Source organism: Macrotis lagotis, chromosome X (assembly GCF_037893015.1).
Source record: "Macrotis lagotis isolate mMagLag1 chromosome X, bilby.v1.9.chrom.fasta, whole genome shotgun sequence".
NCBI lineage: Eukaryota > Metazoa > Chordata > Mammalia > Peramelemorphia > Peramelidae > Macrotis > Macrotis lagotis.
In genome coordinates, this window is record NC_133666.1 from 694,178,324 (window position 1) to 694,202,102 (window position 23,779).

Genomic DNA, 23,779 nt, shown 5'->3' on the forward strand with positions numbered 1-23,779 from the left:
GCCGCGGAAAAGAGAAGTGCTCTATGTGACCGCATCTTCCACGGCCCCAAGACCCTCGGACAAACTGAACAACTTGCCTGGAAGGGGCTGGGGAGAGCCCGGGCCAGCTCAGCCTCACCTACTCACTCATGGAGAACCCATTTTTACCAGCTGTATACTCTTCCTAGCTTCAGATGCCAGGCTTCAGGGGGAAAACACCCACTTCTACTTCACCCATGGTAGTTTCCAAGGCAGGAGCAGGGGAATCAAGTGCCTTTGGCCCAGCGAGCCTCTCCCAACAGGCCTTGCCTGTCCTGCAAAGCAGCTCTGAGGGCCTCCAAGGAACAGCGCCATCACAGCACAGTCCCTGTCTCGTCTGCTCCCCTGCAGCCAGGCCTTGGGCTTTCCCTCCTAGTCCAAGCTGATGGTCTGTGCTGGAAAGAAGGGTGCTCAAGGCTGGCAGGAGGCTAGGCTGGGTCTTTCACTGCTCGACCCATGGCACCATTTACTCCATTGGGTAGGTAGTCTGTCCTTGTTTTGGGCCAGTTAGTCAATGATCTGTCTCAAAGCAGAGCTCAAGCTTCTCTCTACTCCCTCTTCTGAGGACTACCTGAGGGCAAACAGTCTTATAAAGGGAATTGACCTTGGGTCCTGGAGGAGCCCCTTCAGGCCCCACATTGATGCCAGGCACTCATGTGGCTGGTATACTTAATGGTGTCAAATCCCTTGTTGGCTCAGAGAGTGCCACTGTGCCAAGTAGGAGCCTCAGGGCTGGACCAGGGAAGGGGAGCCTTTCTGGGGGGCTGAAGCAATGTTCCAGATCACAAGATTGAGGACTATCTTGTTTGTAAGGGGAGGGTTCTTCTCACCCCCCCCCCCAGGCCCCCAGCTTACCTGCAGGGCAAAGGACTTCTGTAGGGCTGGCGTTGGCAGTTTAAGAGCTAGAGCTGGGGCAGAGACACAGACAGCATCCTTGTCGGCCGTCAGTGGAGACTGCAAAGGTCAAACACCAGGGGAGAGTCAATGAACTTTTGGCCTGGGGGGGGGGGGCAGCCCGAGGATGGCAGGTCCTGGGGACCAGGCAGAGCATGGATGGCTCATGAAGGAGAAGACTTAAGTTCGAGTAGGTTAAGGTATGTGGCGCTTTGGATCTGTGTGACCTCATTGGCTTCCTCAGCCTCTGTCCTTCCCAGTTTCCTTCTAGCTGTCCGGTGGTCAAATGCCTTTCCCAAGCTCTCTAGCTGTCCTGGCTGCTCCCCTCCTCCCTCCTGAAGATACTGCTGCCCCAAATGGATTCCAGAAGCCAGGGGCCACAGCAAAGCCCACCCTGAATTCTTGTGGCATTCCCAAACTGCACTGGGTCTCATTCCATTTGTAGGTGAGTAAAATGAGCCTCAGACATGTGAGGGACTGGCCATTAAGGGCTAAAGCCCTTGGTCACCGAGATGAACAGATTGGAAGAGGCCTAGACAGGGAGGGCCTTGCTGGAGGCCCCTATAGACCTGAAGGTAGGTCATCCAACATCCCACTCACCCCCAAGTGACCACAGCAGCCTCACCTGCACGGACAGCGCCACAGGAAGGAGGCGCGTGTCCTTCCGCGGGCGACCCTTCTTCTTCTTCTCCACAGTCTCCCCTTCAAGGTCTAGTTTCCGCTTGGGCAGTGAGGAGGGCCTGGAAATTGGGATCTTCTCATCGCTATCACTGCTACTCTCCAGGATGTCCTTGGGCTTTACTTCTTTCACTAAATTCTGCTCCTTTAACCTAACCCAAGAATGTGGGATGAGTGCTAAGCATTTGTTAAGAACGAGGGGAAAATTGTCAATTCTTTGTTAATACCTTTGTAATTATCTACCTATCAATCAATCTATATCTTTAATCCTTGTTAACTTATAATAATACTTTCATATAAATAATATGAAAACAATTTCCAGGAAAATTAAAAACAAAATATTAGCAATTGTTAAAAAAAAAACAAATGAGGGCCACCTCTCCACCCAAGATGGGGAGACAGGCTGTACAAGAGGGGTTCCTACAGAGCTGGGGGGGGGCACTCCCATTAGACCTCCCTCAGAACTTCTAGCCTTCCTCCTGTGGAGCCATAGTGGAGAGATGCCAGGGTCGTGGTCATGCTGACAGGAACCAGGTTGAGTCATTCCTGAGAACGCCTGGCTCCCAAGATAGTTCTTTTGGAGTTCACCTGGGGGTGTGCTAACAGGGCCTGTACATCCAGGGTCTCCAAGGGCCTATGCATAGGCTGCCCCATCCCCTCCCTCTATGGACTGCCTCTTAGCCCATCCCATGAATTTCTTCTTTAAGAGTCTCAGTCAGGGGTCTTTCCCTCTTATTTCCCTTCTCTCATGCTCCAAGACAGCACAAACCCAAGATTGTTCCCAGTCTCTTTCTTTCTGATCTCCAATCAGGAAAGGACATGGAACTGGTTATCCCCAAAATCAATGCCATTCTCAAAGAAGCAACATGTGCCGCTGAATCAAATCCAAAGAATCTGCCTGGGTTCAGAAGCACTATCCAGTGAAGGGTGCCAGAAAGAGCAGAGTCAGACTCCTGGTAGGGAGAACTCTGGGGCTTTTAATCGGACTAATCTATGTTGGCAACTTGTTTCCATGGGGAGAAAGGGTTGGGTGTGTTTGAGTTGTGTCCCCTAAGCCACACACTTCATCTTTTCTGACCCAATTTCCTCATCTGTAAAGTGGGAATGAGAATCCTAGCACCCACATCCCAAAGGGGTCACGTAAACTAAGTAAGCTAGTGCCATCGTTGCTATTATCATCACTACTGTTTGATTGTGCAGCTTCGTGAATGCTGGTGTGTTTGTAAACCAATCTCAATCTCATTTTTCTGTCACACACTCTACAGTCATGAAGAACAAGGGGGCTCAAGGTGACCAAGACTTCTCACAATTCATGGGGCTCACCAAACCCTGATACTCTAGAAAGAGAGGGATCCGAGGCTCTCAAGCCAAAGGGCACTGGCATGAGAACAGGCAAGACTCTCAGCACATGGCTTGAAGGGTAAAGGCCCCACAAAAGCTAAAGGCCCTGTTAGCTGGATGGTCCTCTGCCAAGCCCAAGGCACAGGTGCCAAAGCCCCCCCCACCATGGTCCTTGGGCCAGAGGCCTGTCAGATGCCTGCTGAAGACCACTCTCACACTTGCTAAAGCTGAAAAAGTTATTGACAAACTTGCTCTGTTGTGAAAAAAATGGGTTGTTGGCCAGAAAAGGAGAGTAGAAGGCAACAAGTCTGGGGGTTAGATGGGCTTCTGAATAAGCACCTCCTGGGCAGCATCTTTGGTCTACAGGAGCCCTTAGACCTAGCATTAGAGCAGGAAAGAGCATTCAAGAAGTGAAGACACCTTCTGGCACTAGGTTAGCGTTCTTCCTGTGACTTGAATTCAAGACCTTCAATGGCATGACTCTAAGGACCTTTCTGCAGACCAGTCTTTGGCTCCCCTTGCCATCATGGCTGGGCCTTTTATGCCTGGGATGGACACAAGAGGGTTCTGGGAGAGCACCATTGCTCACTGGTCATTTGTTAAGTGTCTGTAAAATGGGCTCAATCACTTTTGTACTAATGTTCTCCCAGGTCAGCTCATCTAATTACTCCCAGCTCCCTAATAATGGAAAGCCCAGAAATCATCTTAATCACAAAACCCTCTCCTCCCTTATTTTCTATTCTTTACTCCTTCCTCATACCCTTGGTACAGTCCCTTCTGTTGGTCTCTCTCTGGGGGACCCTCCTCCCCACCCCTCCCTCTGGGGCTCCCTTTCCATCTCTCTAGTGTTGCTGGTTCCTCTCTGATGTCATCCTGCATGTCAAGCCCTGGGTTTGATCTCCAGTGGGCATCTTCCATCTCCTCCCTCTCCCTGAACAGCTAGCTGCCTCTACCCCTCTACTGCCATCTGACTTACACTCACTTTCTTCACAGTCCTAAATACAATGGCCACACCTCTTCCTTGCTCCATTCTCACCCAGGTCTCCTCCCTATCTGGTCTCTTTTTCTCAGTCTTGCTGGGCTACCTTCATTATCTAGCTCTTGGCCCCTCAGCATGGGGGTCTTCCCAGTCTGACTTGGTTTTCTCTCCTTTTCCTCTATAAAAAAGTCTTTGTGCTACTGGCACCTAAAATTCAACACTGTCCAAAGGAGAGTCCTTGTGCCATCAAGGTCACCAGATATGCTTCCCATTCCATTTGACTCTACAGAGAGAGACTCAGGTCCCCAGTCTGACCTCAGTAATGACCTTTGATTCTCACTGCTGTGAACATGTCTCCTCCATTTAGGCTCTACTCCCACCATCACTGGACCAGGGCTAAGCCAGAGGCCTCTAAGAGCTATTGTAGTGAATTCTCTGTAGGTTTCATGGGACTGTGGGACACACAAGCCCAAAGGGGTCTGAGGTAATGGGTTCATCCACCTGTTTGACCTTTCCCCCTCCACTGCCATGTTCTTCATTCATCTATCTCCCTGTGTCTTACCGGTCCACAGCAGCCTGGTTCATATTTGTGATGGCAGCAGCCCCAGTCCCTGAGGTGGCTTTGGATCGTTCAGTGAATCGAGAATCAAACGCTTTCATAGGTTCGATCTTGGAAGGGGTCGATAACACAGAGGATGAGGATGTGGGAGGGACGGCTGCAGCCGAGGTAGCATTTACACTGAGAGAAGAAGGCAAAAGAAGGAATCAAACAAAAGAGAGCAGACAATAACTTTCTGGGATGACAAGTGCAACAGATTACTGTCTATATGGAAGAGTCCCAAACACCTCTTAAACAAGACCTCCCTCTACCTCAGTGTCCTTGAAGCTTCTTTGACTGTCCCAGTAGGTTATTTAAAACACATCAGAAGGCCTCCCTATTACTATGGAGAACTTTCTACAGCTACAAGCTTGATGAAACTTTCAGTTTTCAGACAAAAAAAAAATTATGTGTGTGTGTGTGTGTATGTAAATATAGTAGGTGCTTTTAGAATAACTAAAATTAAGAATTTGGTCTAGCCAAAATAGTTTATGAAGATGCCAAGAAACCCAAGCCTTTCTCAACTGGATTGGCATGAAAGATAACCCATTCTAGAGTAACAAAAGGTCAAGAGCTAAGCTCAGACGCTTGTCATGGATCCTGGGAATCTGTGGCTCTGAAAAAGGTGGGGGACCAGGGAGAGAAGCCATTGTTTGCTTCCCCACTTCATCTTCTCCAATTTGCTCTAGTGGAAGGAGACCCAGGCCTCCTTGGCTCTCAGGGATCTCATCCGTAAAATGGAGGCAATGAATCCTCCTTGTAGGAGGCCCTCACACGGCCCGAGATCATCAGTATTATTCCTGAATTCTGTTTTAATAGTGAGAAAGCTCCTGACTCTTCAGAAGCATGCCCAACTGGCCACTGTACCACCCAAGGTGAAACAAGGTGGAACTCCAAGGAAAGCAGGACTCTACTCCAGTGGGCACCAGGGGGAGCCCGAGGACAGTCCTTTGACTGCATTCAACTCTGACCTCGGGCCTCTGACCCTGTAAGACTATGTCTGCTCCAAGCCCTTAGACAGGGCCAGCGCCAATCAATCATTAACAGGGATCCAAGTTTCCAGAAACCTGCACACCAGCCTGCCGATGTTCCCCCCAGAAATGGGGTACCCCTGAGGCAGCCCAGCCCACGAGACCAAATGTGGGAGGGAGAGTCCCTGGGAACAAAGAAGACCCCCGCCTTGGGTCAATTCCTCCTTGTTCCCTCCTGGCTGAGCGGAGGGTGGAGGAAAACCCCCCCCACACATATCAGAGTGAGAGGACACAGATTCCAAATCCAGCTGGTGCTTTCGAGATCATAATCTGAGCCTCAACTTTTCCCCAAATATAAAAGGGTCCGTCTGCTGCAGTCACATTCTCCAGACCCTCCCTGAATGTGCCATCCTGGTGGGCCTCCCATCTTCTCCCATCTCAACCCTCCCCAACACTGTCCTGATGGAATCCTGAAGAGGTGAGGATGTCTTGGGTCCAGGCAGACTCTCTTGTGCCACTCTCCCCATGTTTAGTAACAACCACAAGGGCTTCCTATACATTCTCTGACTGTATTCCCCCAACACCCTGATGAGTTCTGGAAGGTGAGTGTATTTTCTTTATGTTCCAGATTCTGCTGTTGGTCTTCAGGATTCCAGATCCCACACTATCCAGGCACCCACCATCTGATGAAGCTGAATCCTCTGCTGGAGACCATGGCCGGTTACCCAAGACTCAGTTCCAGGCTGAGTGGCAAAGTCCAGACAGGCGTCATCCAGAACAAAACTCCAGAGGTGCAGGTTACGTCCTTTGGGGAGGAGAGGCAAGACGAGGTGGCCTGGCACTGCCAGCAAGCTTGCCCAAAGGCCTCTGGGAACATCACTAGTTATTACTAACATCTCACGCAGGCTCATTGCTTTCCTCACAACCACCTTGGGGTGAAGTGGAAAGAGAGCTGGGCCTGGGGTTGGGAAGCCTGGACCCAAAACCTGACTTGGCCATGGTCAAGTCAAGGGACCCTGGGTCAAGTCACTGAATTTCTGCCACAGTTTCCTCAACTGCAAAATGGGGATCATAACTTCACCTACTCTGCAGGCTGCTGGGAAGATCAAATGGGCTAATATTCCTAAGGGGGAGAGTAAGCCTCTGAAGGTCCACCTGAGGAAGGGTGAAAAAGGCTTGGCCTGAGGAAAAATCTTCATACAAGGAGCTGCGGAGAGCGATCCGACTGTGCCCAGGCCTGCCACCCCTCACTCACCCCTCGTCCCTTCTCTTCACATCCTGCCTGCCTCCTCTCCAGGCTCTGCTTCTGAGGCCTCAGTTACTTAAACATCTTGTTTTTCCTCTGTGACCATGAACCCCTCAGAGCAGGGGTACTTTCTTGGCTTCTGGCTTCCTCCAGGTCTTGGCTGCTTCTGGAGGAAGCCATCTTGGAGTCCTGCTGGCCTGCACACGCTCCAGAGCCCAGACCAGCTTTGCCCACCCGATGCATCCTCAGCACCAGGGAGGCCCCTCCAGGAGGTGCTTCTGTTTCTCTGGATGTGTTCAGTGTTCAGAGCAGAGACCTACTCAAGGCATGCTGACTGATGAAGTGACTAAATGACCATGAAGATGTCCCAAGGCAAGGATCCCAGGGGTTTGTGCCCTCATGGGGCTCCTGTTGGTCCTCAGCAGAGCTCCAGAGGCATCCTGGCACCATGAGTACTCAAAAACAATTGGATCCTTTTCAGGTAAGAAGCTGCATGACCCTAAGTCCTGATCATCTTGGGAGATCGATTTACTACTGAGTCTGAATGGAAGGGGACATTTATCCCTATTAAGTTGGATTTTATTGGATTCTGTCCCAAGATCCTGAGGAAAACTGCCAACCACCGAGTTGGCCATCCTACCAACTTTCTGTTATTTGGAAATTGGAAGGGGATACCATCGAGACCTACATCCAAGACACTGACAGAAATATTCAACAACACAGGGCCAAGCACAGGTCCTTAGTGCCTTCCTTCCAGGCTGCCATGGAACTTTTGTTAAAATTAAGTTTTATTATTTTCAATCAGCAAAAATCTGCGTTTGCCAGATTTCAAAAAAAACCTGAATAGACTTAGATGAACTGATGCAGAGTAAAATAGCACAACCAGGAGAATACTATATATATTAACAGCAATACTCTGTGATGATCAACTATGACAGACTTATTCTAAGCAATACAATGATCAAAGACAATTCAAAAAGGCCTGCAGTGAAAAATGTCATCCACATCCAGAAAAAGAACTCTGGAATCTGAATGCTAATCAAAGCATGCTATTTTCACTTTTTTAAAAATTTGTGTTTTGTTTTTTCTTTCTTGGGGTTTGCCCTTTAGTTATACAGGGCGGTCCAACCTTACTTTTATGTTTTTACTGAAACAATAAACAATGTATTTTGATTTTTGATTTTACTGCGAGTTCTGTGGTAGCCCACCATTTTTTACTAAAGCATTTAGTAAACCCACAAGCGGGCCGCATAAAATCACTCTGTGGGTTGCATTTTGGACAGCCCTCTTTTACAACATGAATATAGAAATGTTAAAAATAATCTATCTTCTCTTAACTCTCTCCCATTGAGAGCAAAAGAAAAAATCTGTTACAAATACAGTCAAATAAAGAAAAATCTTTGCAAGCACACACACAAATGGGGAGATGTGTTACATTTTTCATTCTAAGACCTTCACCTCTTACAAAGTGGGGAGCATATTTCATGGCTCACTGAAATCCTAGGTAGTCTAAGTCTTTCAGAATTGCTTAACTTTATAATCTTATTTTCACTGTAAACTCTCCTGGTTCTGCTCACTTCACTCTGTATCAGTTCTTGTAAGTCTTTCCAGGTATTTTTGAAAGCATAATTTCTTAGAACATGGAATTACTCCACCACAGTCATATACCACAACTTATTCAGTTAATTCTCAACTGATGGGCATCTTCTTGATTTCCAATTCTCTGTCACCTTAAAAAGAGACATACTTTGTCCATCTTTATTTAGTTATTGCTTTGCTTACTTAGGGGTGATTTGTTTAATCACTCCCTTAATCTGCCCTCCTTCTAATTCCCTCTTTACCCCATTTTCCTGTTGAAATTTATTTCTGTACCCAACTTTGTGTGTGTGTGTGTGTTTTCTTCCTTTTTTTGACCAGTTCAGCTAATCAAGTTCAAGTGTCACTATTCCTTCACCTCTTCCTTCTTACTTTTATAAACTTCTCTGTGCATGCCTGGGCCATGTGGGACCTTCTAACTTTCTGTTCACCACCTAATGTATTCTTCACCCTTCACCTTTTCTATTCTTTTTTTTCACATCACCAAGACAGAACAGAAACACAGGCCTTCAGGGTAATTAATTAGATTCCCTTTGTGACCCTTGATGGTGACAGGGTTGAGAAGGAACAGCTAGATCCTCTCCCCATGTAAGAATGTAAGTAGCTTATCCTTTAGGCACTTTGATTGTTCATTCATGGTATGTTTCTTCATTGGTGGCCTCCTTATATCCCCTGCCTATTTCAAGCTCTCCATTACTTTATAGTACGAGCAGCTCAATCATGTGTGGTTCTTGACTGTGATTCACTGTACTTGAATTCTTCCTTTCTGGTGATTTGTACTTTTTTAACTTTTTCCTAGGAGTTCTTAATTTTGGCTATAATGTTCCTGAGTTTTCTTGAGGGTTTTTTTCAGGAAGTAACCAGTGGGTTTTATTTCTACTTTGCTCTCTGGTTCTAAGAGATCTGGGTAGTTTTTTAACTTTTCTTGAAATATTATGTCTAGGTTTGTTTTTGTTTTTTTGTCATGGTATTTAGGTAGTTCAATGATTCTTAAATTTTTCCCCCCTTCTTTTTTTCAGGTCAGTTGTCTTCATTATGAGACCTTTGCTATTGGTCAATTGTTTCAATTGTGTACAACTCTTTGTGACTTCATTTGTAGTTTCCTTAGAAAAGATACTGGAGTGGTTTGTCATTTCCTTCTCTAGCTAATTTTACAGATGAGAAACTGAGGGAAATAAGATTAAGTGACATGCCCAGAGTCACACGGCCAGTAAGTAAATATTCAAGACCAGACTTGAACACGTGTAGATGAGTCTTCCCAGTTCCAGGTCTGGGACTCTATCCACTACATCACTCAGCTTACTATGTGATAACTTACTTTTTTTCTTTTCTTTTCTACTGACTTTTAAAAAAAAATGCTTGTAAAATATAATCATTGGCTTCTATTTGGTCCATATTAATTTTTGAGGAGTTTGCTGCTTGGACAAGGTCTTGATACCTTTCATACCAAGCAGTTAATTCTCTTTCCAATTTCGCTTTCATTTGTTTTTGCATGTTTTTCCTTAAGTACTCTCATTTCATTTGTAAATATTTTAAACTTTTTTTCCCTAAGAATCTCTTAATGGAATTCTAGTTGAATCTATGCCCAATCTGTATCTTTTCTTTGGGGCTTGGCTTATAGGTAATTTGGAGTCATTCTCTTTTGGGTTTGTGTCTTGGGTATCCATCCCTGACACCACAATAATTTTCACAGGCTGGTGTCTCTCCATCTTTTCCACATGTTGAGCACAAGAAACTCTAGTTAATGTTTCACTAAAACAAATCAAACTATCTCCATTATCTACCACAGTGAATTCTACTTCTACTTTGCTTTTTGGATCTAAGAGGTCTGGGAAGTTTCATTTTAAGTTTACTTGAAATATCACATCTAAGTTCTCTTTTTTGGTAATGGCAGTGGTTCAAAGGTTGGGAGGCCCAACCTCCCAATCGCATTTCAGATGTAATGTAGACACCTTAAATTCAATATCCCCGAAACACAACTCACTATCTTTTCCCCACTTCTCTTTCCTTTGACTATACAGGACAACACATTCCTTCCAGTCCCTTCAATGGCAGTTCAGGTAGTTCAATGTTTCTTTTTCAACTTGTTCTTCTATTTTTCAGGTCAGGTGTTTTTGGCCAGTTGTTTTTGATGATTCCATTTGGGGTTTTCTTGGAAAAGCTACTGCAATGTTTGCCATTTCCTTCTCTAGTGAATTTTACAGATGAGGAACTGAGGGAATCAGGGTTAAGTGACATGCCCAGGATCACACAGCTAACTCAAAAGGAGCTAATCGGGTTAACTTTCAGGGCTCCTCATGTGGAAGATGAGCTCCTTCTGTATCCTTGCCACTTTAGGAGAGGGTCACAAACTAACTCCAACTATAATCTTTTCCAGAATTTCTCCAGGAATCAAAGTGAAGCTCACTGGCCAGCAATTGTCTGCAGACTGTTTTCTTATTTTTTATGAAAACTGGGCAACATGGACCAGTTCCGAAGAACCTCTTCTGTCACAACAGCTGTTCAACTATCCCCAAGCCTACTGGCATCCACTACTCTTTCAGAACCTGAGAAGTAGTATTGTTCTGACCTTTCCAGTTTCAAGGGTACTTATTCTCCTTGATGGAGAAGACAAAACTACAATAAGAAATGAGCAGGTGTCTCCCCTCTGGCATGAGATGACAATCCCATCTATATGTGAAGAATGAGTAGGACTCATCTCTTGTCTTTCCTCCCTTCCCCCAACAGAGAGAAATCATCTTTGGCTGTCCTGGGCTTTGCTTTCCAGTCTCAGCAGATATTGAGCTCCTGGAGTGCAATACTGCTTACGGTAGTGGCTCATCCTTCTCTATCAGTTATATAATCTATCCTTATTTCTACCTTCTGAATCTATCTTTAAAAAATCTTGAGTAGAGTACAGAGTTCTCTGGACATTCAGGTAACTGTTTAGAAAACTTCCTCTTGTTGAGAACAGTGTCATATACAGAAAATTCTGAGGCCATTCACCATGAGCTCCTTCTTCTCTCATCCTAGTCATCTCCTATCAGCCAGTTGCCTTCTGTCCTTCTCCCTCTGCTTTCATCTCTGTACTTGTTAAACTGATTCAACTTTATTCCCTCTCCACTAACAGTGCTGCTTCTTTCTCTCCCTCTCTAATGGCTCATCTCCTCTTGGCTACAAACATGCCCATGTCTCCACCCTGGGGGAAAAAAACCTTCATTAAATCCCTCCCTATGTACTATGATCCTATTTCTTGTCTACCCTTTGAAAAGGCACCCCCACGTTCTCTCCTCTCCCTCTCCTTAATGTCTTACACTCTGGTTTCCAACCTCCTCATTCCACTGAAATTGTTCTTTCCAGAAGTCTCTTCTCTGCCAAATTCAATGGTCTTTTCTCCATCTTCCTTCTCTTTTGTCTCTGGAGCACTAGACAATGTGGGTCATTTGCTCCTTGGTATTCTTTTCTCCAGGTTTTCAGGACAACCGTCTCTCATGGTTGTCCCTCCTACCCATTTGACTGTTCCTCTTGTGCTCAATGTTCCTCCAGCACATACCCTTTAACCATAGAGGTCAGGGCTCTGTTCTGGGTCCACCTCTCTTCTCTCTCTATTCTAATTCACTGGGTGATCTCAGTAGCTCCCTTGGATTTAATGATCATTCTTAAGCTGAGGATTCTCAAATCTACCTTTCCTGCCCTAATATCACTGTCCATGCCCAACCTCCCAATCGCCTTTCAGATGTAATATGGACACCTTAAATTCAATATGTTCAAAACACAACTCGCTATCTTTTCCCTACTTCTCTTTTCTATTGCTATACAGGACAGCACATTCCTTCCAATCCCTTAGGCTCTCCACCTAAAACTCATCCTGGACTCCTCTCTCTTATCTCCTCCAATTTCCAAGCTGGTGCCAAGGCTTGTCAACATAACCTCTGCAGCATCTCTCGAATACATCCCTTTTTCTCCTCTGATACTGTGCTCCCAACCTATCACCATTTCATGCATAGCCTGCTGGCAGGGTGTGCCTGCTTCAGGTCTCTGCTCTTTCCAATCCATCCTCTAAAGGGATGCTCCTAAAGTTTAAGTGAAATGATGTCTTCACCTATTCAAACTCCAGTGGCTCCCTATTTCTTCAGGAGCAAATATGAAATGCTCTGTTTGACATTCAAAGCCCTTCAAAACTTAGCCCCTCCCTACCTTTCCAGTCTGCTTATACCTAGTCAATCTAGTGACCATGGCCTCTTGAGGCTGTTTACAAACAAGAAACTCCATCACTCAGCTTCAGGCATTTTCTCTGGCAATCCCCTTAGCCTAGAATACTCCCTCTTCTCTTCTTTGGTTTCCTTTTCAGTGCCATCTAAGCCTTTTCCCAATCTCTCTTAATTCTAGTGTTTTCCCCTCCTTTATCTCCTATTTCTACTGCACATAGCTTGCTTTGTACATATCTGTTTGCCCACTTTTCCTCCCACCAATTGTAAGTTCCAAGAGGGCAGGCACTAGCTTCTGCCTCAAAACTATCATTCCACAGCACCTGGCACATAAATGTGCCACAGGAATGACCAGTGCTGGTGGATTTCTACCACCTGCAGACCTTCTGCAGGTCTCTCTGCCCAAAGTGAAGCAGCTAATGATTTCCTGACCCAGCATTATAATTTCATCTTTCAATAGGAGGAAAAAGTGACAAGAAGGAAAATCTATTCTGATCTCTTTCTTGAGGGAAGAAGTGCCTGGAGTTTTGGATTGAAAAAGCCAGACTAAGTAGGATCCTCTCTACCAAGTAGGATACAACTAGCCTGAAGGATGGAAGGCTGACCACACAAAGAAGATTCAGGACTGGGAGAAAAAGAGCAAGCTGCCAAAAGCCAGAGTACATGAAGGCTGAACAGCCCAAGCAGCCCCCAGAGGAAATCCAATGAGGACCAACTAGGGGGATGGCAATGACCAGGTTCCAATAGACCTTTCTTCACTGGCTGACTTTGTTCCAATTAGATTTTTTTTTGTTTGTTTTTTGCAAGGCAATGGGGTTGAGTGACTTGCCCAGGGTCACACAGCTAGGGAATTATTAAGTGTCTGAGGCGGAATTTGAACTCATGTCCTCCTAACTCCAGGGCCGGTGCTCTATCCACTGCTCCATCTAGCCACCCCATTAGCTTTTTTTTTATGAGACATTTTTCTTCTCTTCTTAAAAAATTCTGTTTCATAAAGTCAAGTAATCAACAAATGCTTAGTAAGGGCTTCCCATGATCCAGACAACAAAAAAAGATGTTTTAAAAAGTGGAGGCACAAACAAAATCAATGTCAGAAAAATGTGCTGTTTTTTAAATGTGACTGGTTTGGATAGACAAAAAACTCAAATGATAAAATATATGTGACATAGTATAGAGCACAGCATTCGGAGGCAGGAAGTCCGGAGTTCAAATTGTGCCTCACAGGTCAGTTCTTTTTCTTTAATAGCTGAGATAGTAATTGCCCTTCCTTCACCAAGTTGTTGCAGAACTACAACTCTGAATAAGAGGCTGCCTGGAGTGTTAATGGGAAGATGGCCATCAGGCTGAGGGAGGCCAGGCCTGTCTGGCACTGTCTCCTTTTCTCTTTGCTGCTTCTCTTGACCCCGCCCCCAACCCCAGAGTCTGCTGCTAATGTACCCCTTCAACAACTGACTTCTGGAGGCATTCTGACTGAACTTCTATGTGTATTCCCCTAATGGACTGAAAGCTCCTTAAAACATGTATTATTGAGGGAGCAGCTAGGTGGCGCAATGGATAAAGCACCAGCCCTGGAGTCAGCAGTACCTGGATTCAAATGCGGTCTCAGACACTTAATGACCCGGCTGTGTGGCCTTGGGCAAGCCACTTAACCCCATTTGCCTTGCAAAAACCTAAAAACAACAGCAACAACAACCACAAAACAACAACAACAACAAAAAACACGACGTATGTTCTTCAGACAGGGCTGGAAGAGCCACAAGACCCATGGGCATGCCCAGCCGGGAATCTCGTGGGGTGAGTCAGAGGAGAAGGGCCTGCTGCTCCTAGGGATGAGCAAGGAAGGGCTGAAGACTCAGCTCTGTCGTGGGTTCAGTCTGCTCTGTCACAGAGAAGCATCTTTGGTCTCCAAAATACAGAACGAAAGTCATGAAAGGGGAGTTCAGGGCCAAGGGGAAGGGAAGACGGGACATGAGCAAGCAGGCCCGCTTGCTATCATTCTAACCTCAACAGCTTCTGCAGTTCAATGACCATCTCTCGATCCAGCCCTAGTTACATCCTCTTCAATATTTAAAAGTGGATGCCTAGATCAAACTCCAACCTTCCCCTTTCCCTCTCACAGCATGCAGCACCGTCCTCATGCCTGAGGATCTCTACCTTTGCATTATCCTTGACCCCTCATTTCCTTCTATCTCATGACACTACTCCCCTCTACTTCTGGCCTTCACCCCTCACCTCCACTCACACAGGCACCACCGACCTGACCTTCCCTGCCTTCTCATCTGGACCCTTCCAAACTGTCCATGGGATTTTCTTCAGGTGCATGTACAACAGTGCCGTTCTCCTACTCCAACTCCCAATTCCCTGTCACTGCTGGTATCAAACACTAACTGTTTAGCTTTAATATTTCTTCCCAATCTGAGCTCAACTTCCCTTTCCAACCTTTTGAGTGCCCCTTCTTCCTGTTCTTAAGGAACAAGAATCCATCATCTATCTCCAAGCTTTTGGGCTGTTTGTCCTGACACCTGGTGTACCAACCTCCTCACCCCTCCCCTCCCCTCCCCCTCTTAACTTTCCTCTAAATCTCCTCTGTCCATGAGAGGTCTCCCCTATTTGCTTGGCAATGCTTTTGTGTGAGTTTTCTATAGGCTTACTTATATATGACCAAGGCTTGCCACCCTTAGAAAGTGTGTATTTTATAAGGTCAAGAAATGCTTAAATGCTGTAGGTACCTAATAAAATCTTAGTGACGGATCACCTGGGAAAAACTCACTAAAAATAAGTCATCCAACAAATGGAAATAAGCTGCCTTTGGTGGGAAGGAATCTTGAAGCCATGACTACCTAGGATCAGTTGTTAGGGAGATGATGGAGGAGAGGTCTGCCTAAGAATGGACTACTAGGGGGCAGTTAGGTGTTATAGTGGGCAAAACACCAATCCTGGAGTCAGGAGGACCTGAGATCAAATCCAGACTCAGTCACTTAATACTGACTTAGTTGTGTGATCGTGAGCAAGTTACTTAACCTCAATGCCTTGCAAAAAACAAAAAACAAAAAAAAGAAAAAGAAAAAAATGGACTACCAAATAGGGGCAGTTAGATGGCACAGTAGGTAGAACATCAGCTCTCGAATCAGAAGGACCTGAATTCAAACGTGGCCTAAATGTGTGACTCTGGGCAAGTCATTGAATCCTAATTGCGTCTAAAACAAGAGTGGATCATCAAAAGGAAGTGGTCAGAGGAATAGCATCCTGGAAACAAAGGATGAGAAAAAGAACTGATGGTGGGGTTTCCTCTGAAGTCCCAGATGACATTTGCATCCTGTCTAAAGGCAAGAAATATGTTTACAGCAGGAAAGAGAACAGTTTTCACTCCCCACAAGACAAAACTAGGTGAAAGGTCCTACCAGCAGGTCGATGAGCAAACCAGGGCAAGTCTTCTCTGGGACACAAAATCCCTACCAAAACAAAGCTTGCATGGTATGCCACAGTAGCACCCAAGCCGCCACAGGCAGCAGAAGGATGTGTGGCATGCAGGATGAGCTCGAGGCTGTGGTCACCAGCTGGATGACACCCTGGTAGCCTCTAGTCACATCAACACTTAAAGAGCAGGAGATGATAGGAACCAAAACCAGAGAGAACATTCAGAAGTGAGACTTGGGGCAAGATGGGAGAGCATTTCCAAATCAGATATTCGAGAGCCAGTCTCTTCCATGTACTGACCTGTCTTTACTGAGGACATCCCCTGTGGGCTTCAGACTCGATGCCACAGGCTCCAAGGCAGGTTTCGACGTGTTGAGGGAGTTGGTGGCATTAGAGTCCAGTGCCATGAGCTGCTGGCTACTCTGAGAAGACAACATGGAGCCGGCCAGTGATCCCGAGAGAGGAATACTATTAAAGAAGGCCGTCGAAAAGTCCCTGCATAGAAACAGAGCAGATCCCTCTGAGCCCCAGCAATGATGGGAGAACAAGTCCACACTCTATCCTGTCACAGGCTTCTGGCTTACACGACTAGAAAAGGGTAGCCTAATAAGGAAGGGAGGCACAGACCCCCATACACCCCAAGCCTTGTCCTTGGAAGTACACAATGACATTCCATGTGTATATAGCCCTTTTCACTTTTGCAGTGTAGAAGCTGTCTCATTTGGGCTTCACAAAATCCCACAGAATCAAGCAAAAGTAGAGTAGCAGTTTCATTATCACCATATCACACAGGAGAAAACTGAGGTAGAAAAGTTCAGTGCCCTGTCAATGGCCCTACTGACATCTAGGTCTCTTCACTTAATACCAGATCACTGTCTTTAAGCCAAAATAACTGGATGGGGGATGGGTGCCAAGGAAGTACTGCCTCCCAGGGTTCCACCTGAGCTGATTCAGGGTGACCCAAGGCTTTGGAAGCGCAAGAGGCAGGGATGGGCATCCTCTCTGGTAGGTATAGGAAGTAGCCATGTGATGATGTCACAGTTTGACCTGTGCCACCTAAGCTTAGCAGGCAGAACTTGTGCCCAAATCAGTCGGTAGGCTCAGCTTTATTCACCTGCCAGCCTGACAAACAGCCAACGGGCCAGGTGGACGATGTGAGTGCCAAGCCTTCCTTCCAGCTGGCTGCCAGTCCCCTCCAACCTCCTTACACACCCCCGGCAGACTGTACTCCATTCCCCATCATTGGGCCTTTGTCCTGGCTGTCTGCCCTGTCTGGGGTGCTCCTCTCCTCCCCTTCTTCCTCAGAATGACTGGTTTCCTTTCATCTCTAAGTCCACCCTGATGTGCCCCAAAGGTCACTAACCTCCTGTTCAGAATGACCTTGTGTCTCGTCTCTATCTGTGCTACAGAGCCCTAGGTCCAGCCAGGCAGTCTTCCTGGAGGAAGGCAAGCTCCCTCTGGTACACCAAGCACTCCCAAGAGGCCCTTAATGAAGCTTGTGGGCTGACTCATGGAGTCCTCCAACAGTAATTAAATGTACACTGCCCACAAGGCTGGTATGGCCCTGGGGACCAGGAAGGGCAGAGGGGAGCTGAGTTGAGAGAGACTCCAACCTGGGCCCATCAGAGAGTTTGGATTTGGGAGTGACAAGGGGGCCACAGCTGAGGTGCTCATCTCTCTGGCAGAAGGCCAGAACATGAGGTCTCCATCTCATGGAGACACCCTCTACAACCCCTGGGCCCCACCTTTGTTGCCTCCAGAGCTCCAAGCTGCTCCTTTTACAAGAAGAGAAGAAAACCTCCTTACCCTTTCTATAGGAGCATAGTGTAAAGGCCACCTGGGGGGGGGGGGAAGACTAAAGCCCCTTCCCCAGGCTTCTGTGTTCTCCTCTAGAAAAAGGAGCTACAATACAAGGTGACTGAAGACTTTCCCTAAGGGAACATTCTAAATTCTGTTCTCTAAGAGAGATCCCTTGGAGATCAAACATTTTATGACGAGGCTGTAGGCTCTCCTCTCTGGCATTCTCTGCTCTCAGGTCTTCCCCTCCCCATCACTCTAAGTTCTCAGGCTCTTCCACCTGTGACGATGCATGTTCTATGATCCCACGAGCCTTGACATTCCACGATGCCTCATTGGACACTAACTAGCCGTCTCTACTGCAGGGCCCTCCTGACAAGGTAGGACTGCCCTGTGCTCCCTGGCAGGGGTGCCTCCAGATGAGAGCCTGTTAAAAAGATCCTGGCAGCCCGACTTTGCTAGGGTACCCTGGAATGGATCTGGCAGTAAATGCCATGCATGCCAAGGGAGCTATGGGTGGGGAGCGCTGGCTGGCCAGGTTTAAGGTGCAACCTCATCCAAGAGCAAAGAAATGTTTTAAAAATTGCAAGGCACAATATATATCTGGTGTCACATCGCATCCAAGCTTGGGCCTATGGCTAGCCCGATCATTGACCAGGTGTGTGACCTTTACTTGATAAAAAAGGGCTCTGGTAGCGTCTCTTGGATGGAAGGGACACAACTGAATTCTCTAGATGGAACAGAAGCTCAAAGCTAGCTTCTGGGACTTAACCAAGAACCAGTTAGGGACAAATGGGCTAAGGGCCTGCAAACTACTCTGCAGCAAAGTGGGGGTTCCTGAGCTGGTCAGCAAGGCCAGATCCATGGATGGGAGGTCCGGGTGAGGACAATTCCTCTTCTGCTCCCTCTCCCTCCTTCTCTATGGGCCTGCACACTGTGCTGTCTTGCTCTACCACGTGGGAAGGGAGAGGGAAGCTGGTAAATTCAGGACCCAAAATCCTGGACTAAATATACGTCATCTCCAAGTGGAGCACGTGACCACTCATAAACACATGCACTTTTATTTTTTTAGTTTTTTGCAGGGCAAACAGGGTTAAGTGGTTTGCCCAAGGCCGCACAGCTAGTTAATTATTAAGTGTCTGAGACCGGATTTGAACCCAGGTCCTCCTGACTCGTAGGCCAGTGCTTTATCCACTATGCCACCTAGCCGCCCCTACATGCACACTTTTAAAAACCCTCAGTTCTGGATGACCGGTTGGACACATGCTTGGGAAAGTCTAGTGTATGTTCAGATCACTGGCATATTAGGAAGGAAGAAGGATTTCTCAGTAAATAGTAAGTGGCAGGGGAGAGAACTTTAAAAGAGGCCTCTCTTCACCAAGAGGCTAAAAAATTCATGGCTGATCCTTCTACAACAAGCCATGAGGCCGTATCCAAGTTTGGTTAGGGGAGTAGAGGTCTGATGGATGTTTCAGAGCTCAAGTCACCCTCCAAATGGGAATGAAAATCCTTTCCACTTCCTCTCAGACAAATATGGCTGTCCAGGTTCTGCTTGATGGGAAACTGTTGCTTTGGAATATCAAGGAAAAGAGTAATGAGTGCTGTTCCACAGATCATTACAGAAGGAGCTAGCTGGACCAGAGTGTGGCCCAAGGGCCATGCCCTTCTCCTGGTCAAGTGCTGAGGAAGACTGGGTGTCATTCAGAAAAGGAAATGGAATGAATAGGGTCCAGGGTCACAAAATCAATGCACAGAGGCAAAGGCACCAGGCTCAGCAATCCAAGACATGGGTGTGACTCCTGGCCAGTTACTGTCCCTATTGAGAGACTTACTTTCCTGTTTTGAGAAATGGGAAGGAAAACAAGCTGGCTGCTAAGGTCCCATCCCCACTCCTAGACTTTGGTGGCTATCATTAAAAATGAGGATAGAAATAAATGCACATGGGATGATGACGGCCAAAACGTCAAGGCAAATCCTTAACGTGGGAAGTCAGAGTGAGCCAAGGCTGGGGGCACCTCTGGCTCTGCTTCAGGCACATCTACAGGCCCAAGTGCTCATTTCTCAAGGGCAGGTTAAATGAGACCCAAGTTAAGAAACCCTCCCAACACCCCAGTGTTTGGATCAGGGCCCAAGAGCCCCTGCCCGCTGAAAATGGCTAACAAAAAAAGGTGGTTGGTTGGGTCCTGGAACACAGAATTCCACTGCTCCCTGTGGTGGAGATAAAGGGAGGTTATCTGCATCATACCAGAGTGGGAGGACTTTAAGAAGGCAATGCACAAGGAATACTTGGGAGCTATCCTCCAGGCAGACCCCCAAAATAAAGTAAGATTAAGGCTTCTACAGTTAATGGAAAAAAACCAAAACCTTGATGAATACCCAGTGTCCAGCTGCGCTATACAAAGAGGCGTGATCCTTCTCCGACCGTCGGCTGTCCGCGTTTCCACTTGCTTCTTTAATAGATTCTGCAAGGGAAAACACCATAAATGAAAAGCCATCTCCCACTATCCTGGGCCGAGCAGCCAGAGCCCAACAGTGAGGCCAGAATTCCCTTTTGCTCTGTCCTCTCAGGCAAACTGACCTTACTGAGCCAGTTAAGAACAAGCTGCTGCCTCCCTAAAATATCCCCTCGGTTTTTCTGTGCATTTAAGCCCAGGGAGTTAGCCCAAGCCCAAAAACTAAAGAGTTGACTAAACTGAGTGGGTGGACTTCCTGGGTGAACTCAAGAGACCAAGTCTCCAGGAGACCCTACTGAGAGAAAACTTTGTTTTTCCAAGAGACTTTGGGATCATCCAAGGAGAGTAAGTCACCTTCCTTTTTCTATCTTCTTAATCTTAAATTAAGAAAGCAGATAAGGTTGCCGAGGGTCAGATCCTCTGAGATCAAGGGACCTTGCTTTGGGGTATCTGTCTGTGAACAGAAATGCTCACCTGTGGAATCTGATCTATTTTATCTTAAGCATTTAAAATCCCTGACTCTGAGAAGTATTCCATAAGCCTCCTGCCCAAGGGACCAGGACACCACAAAAGTGAAGACCTCCTGCCCAGGAAAAAGCCAGTCAATGGAGGCTCTGCTCATCTGGAGGAGGAGGAGAAGGCGGTGGCCCAAAAAACCACTTATAGGAATGGCAGTCAGTCACTTACAAGCTCATCCCCCTCTGTCCCCAGACTCAAAGGCCAAACTCTTTCTGACTTACCTTTCAGCACCCAAGCCCATCCACCAGCTCTCTGCCATTGCTGCAATCTCCCCAGGAAAGCCCTTGACCTGCCCTCCTCCGGCGAGCCACTTCCAGTCTCCTCCACAGCCAAGGCTGCTAACCTGCCAGCTGTCCTCTCTCTCAGAATGACCCTCCTTCTCCTTGTCTCCCCCCATCCCAATCATTCCCTGGTTGCCCAGGGCCCTGCCTCAACTAGGCTCAATTCAGCATTGAACTCTGAAGTCCTATCCACAAGACTCCAGACTCCCATACCACCTGGGGTCTCTCTTTAGACAGCAGCCCCACCACATGTCTGGCACAGAGTCTGGTCCCAAGATGGAAGACATTTGAAGTCATGCCTTTAGGGCACAGACTGAGACCCACCTTTCTGATATCTTCCAGACTCTCCCCATTCACCATGCTAGCCACCTTGGGGTTAGAGCCAGCTTCCCGGGACGTGGAGTTCTTGTGGCCCAGCTGCTGCTGCTGCCTCTGCTGGTACTTGAGCATCTCAGGGTTCTCGATGATGGTGGTAGGGAGTTGAGCCTCTGTCATCACTGCAAGGCTCTTCCCGTAGGTGGACTGGTGAATGTGGCTCTGAGGATGAAAAGAGGCTTTGACAGCTAAGGCTCTGGAATCCATTTAAGGCTCTGGAATCCATGTCACAAACTCAGGGACACTCACATCTCTGAAAACCAGCTGCCTCCAAAGACCCTAAATATTCATGTACCTTCCCAACCAACTGGTTAGTGGGAGTGTGACCATCCTCATTCACAGAGAAGGAAACTGAGGCTCAGAGAGAAGGGACTTGCCTAAGGTCATGCAGGGAGACGACTCTGCCAGTCTGCTCCTCACATGTCACCAAGAACATGAAGCTCTGTTGCTGAGGAAATGGAGCCTAGAGCTCTCCATCTGGCTCAACCCAAGGATCTATCCTGGAAGCCCCTCAGAGCTGCCTCCTCCATAGAGCCTGGCTATAGCCCAGGTCCTGGTAGGTGAGTGAGGGTGGATGCTCCTGGTCTTCCACTGCTTCATCCCCACCCTCTTCTTGGATCCCACACACCCTTAAGTCCCTCCCCACTTTCTGTAACCAAAAGCTGCTGCCTCTGAGGCTCTGATTAATCCCTGTCCACTGAAGTCTGAGAGAGCAGGTTCCACCAAGGATGCCTATGCCTGAGGGAGCTCCCTGGAGCAGGAGCCCAAAGCTGAAGAGAAACTCTCTGCTGGTGTCTGGCGGGGGAGGCATCTTGGGAGCTGAGGGCAGTTGTCCTGTAGCCTGAGTCCTGGCTCCATCACCAGAAGGTGAGAGTCCAAAGTGTGTGCCTCCTAAGGGGGAGGCAGGGCTGAGAAACTGTAGCCATATCTAGTCTTTAAGAGATATCTGCAAGCATAACATCCTTGGAAAACATCACCTCATGCTACCTTGGGGAATGACCATGGCATGAGACTGGGGGGATAGTGGGATGATCATTTTAGACACGAAGGTTTAAGAGACACCCAGAGCACAGGAGTGCCTAGCCTCCAGCCTGCAGTTAGTGAGGGCTGCCATGGGAAGAGCGGTCAGGGGGAGAGATGGGGAGAGAAAGTCTCTGAAAAGATCAGAGGGACTACAGAGGAAGAGACTTGGACCCTTCAGCTGGACTCTCAGGGGCTGGATATAGAACTGTTCCAGGACCTGCAGGTCCTTGGCCTGTCCCAAGAGACCCATTAACACCAGTTTGAAGCAAAGGTTCAAGGGTAGGAAGCTAAGAGTTTTCTCTGCATTGTATCTAAGCCTTAGGGTGAAATGGACAGGGGCAGACTGAGTCTGACCACTCCACCATAGGGGGACACTGGCACAGCCAATGGGCTGGTCTGTCATGTAGTCTTTTTCTCTTTTGTTATCCTTTGGGAGTGTGAGGAGGGGAAATGGAGCAGATGTCAGAGTCAAACCTATCTATAATATTTTGGGGAAAATTCAAGATCCTTGAGGACCGGAATCACCCTCTACTCATTTTTGCCACCACACACAGAACACTCCCTGCAGAAAGACACTCTCCTAGGACAGCAAAGTGCAGGAGAATGAGGAAGAGGATGGGAGACTAAGTCAAGAAAATGCCTCTTTATTGCTCTTTTCCCCCAAAACATCAGGTGATAAGGGAGCACAGGAGGCCGGGGTTCATGGGGCAAGACCCGCCTGGGGTGCCTGGCTGAGGGCTCCCTCTTAGCCCCAGCAATCCTCTGAGGATGAGGGACGAAGGACTGCCTGCTGGGCCTTCCCCACCTCTGCAAGCCTGCAGGTGATAATGAGACAAGAGCAGGAGGCTAGCTCAGTACCTTCTCCTCCTCGCTCAGGGGGTCCCCAAGCTCATCTTGGGAGAAATCCAGAAAGGCCACGGAGCCATCCATAGAGCACACTAAGATGCCAAGTCCATTTAAGGTCCTGAAAAAAAATCGAAGTCATGAATTCTTCCTTAGGTAGCAGGAAGCCCTGTGCTTTGACTCCCAGCCCCAGGAGGTTGCCTAGCAGTACCAAGCACTCCACTCGGGGGAAGCCCTGAGGCCTTGAATGAGCTACTATCTGGGTGATCTCAGGGCTCCCTTTGACCCTGACCTTGGACTGTTGGCCCCCTTTACAGATGAACAACATGAGGCTCAGAAGTCAGCTCCACTAACAAAGAGGCTGAGGAAAGCCAGAAGAGGGGACTAGAACCCTTCCCTCCTTCCCCCTCCTCCTGCCCCTGGTAGCAAGGACACAAATCTATCCTCCTGGACCCTTTGCACTGAGTCGTGCAGGTATTTGCACACTGTCTGAGGTGCGACGGCAGAGAGGCCCACTGGCCTGCACGTGGAAAATCAACCTGGTCCCACAGCTCGCTCTTGGA

The 23,779-nt window shown here is 47.5% G+C and overlaps 1 protein-coding gene across 4 annotated transcripts in view; it reads right to left on the bottom strand.

Moving 5' to 3' along the window:
• Positions 1–23,779, bottom strand: part of HIRA (histone cell cycle regulator) — an 84,250-nt gene that overhangs the window by 9,036 nt on the left and 51,435 nt on the right. For 3 of the 4 annotated variants that reach the window (XM_074206462.1, XM_074206465.1, XM_074206464.1), the window contains 7 exons: positions 23,232–23,337; positions 21,300–21,512; positions 20,087–20,184; positions 16,226–16,420; positions 4,473–4,649; positions 1,538–1,742; positions 874–972 (listed from right to left, as the gene is read on the bottom strand). In XM_074206462.1, the coding sequence (XP_074062563.1) occupies positions 874–972; positions 1,538–1,742; positions 4,473–4,649; positions 16,226–16,420; positions 20,087–20,184; positions 21,300–21,512; positions 23,232–23,337 (1,093 nt within the window). The remainder of the gene's footprint in view (positions 1–873; positions 973–1,537; positions 1,743–4,472; positions 4,650–16,225; positions 16,421–20,086; positions 20,185–21,299; positions 21,513–23,231; positions 23,338–23,779) is intronic. The other variant, XM_074206463.1, reaches the window with a different exon arrangement.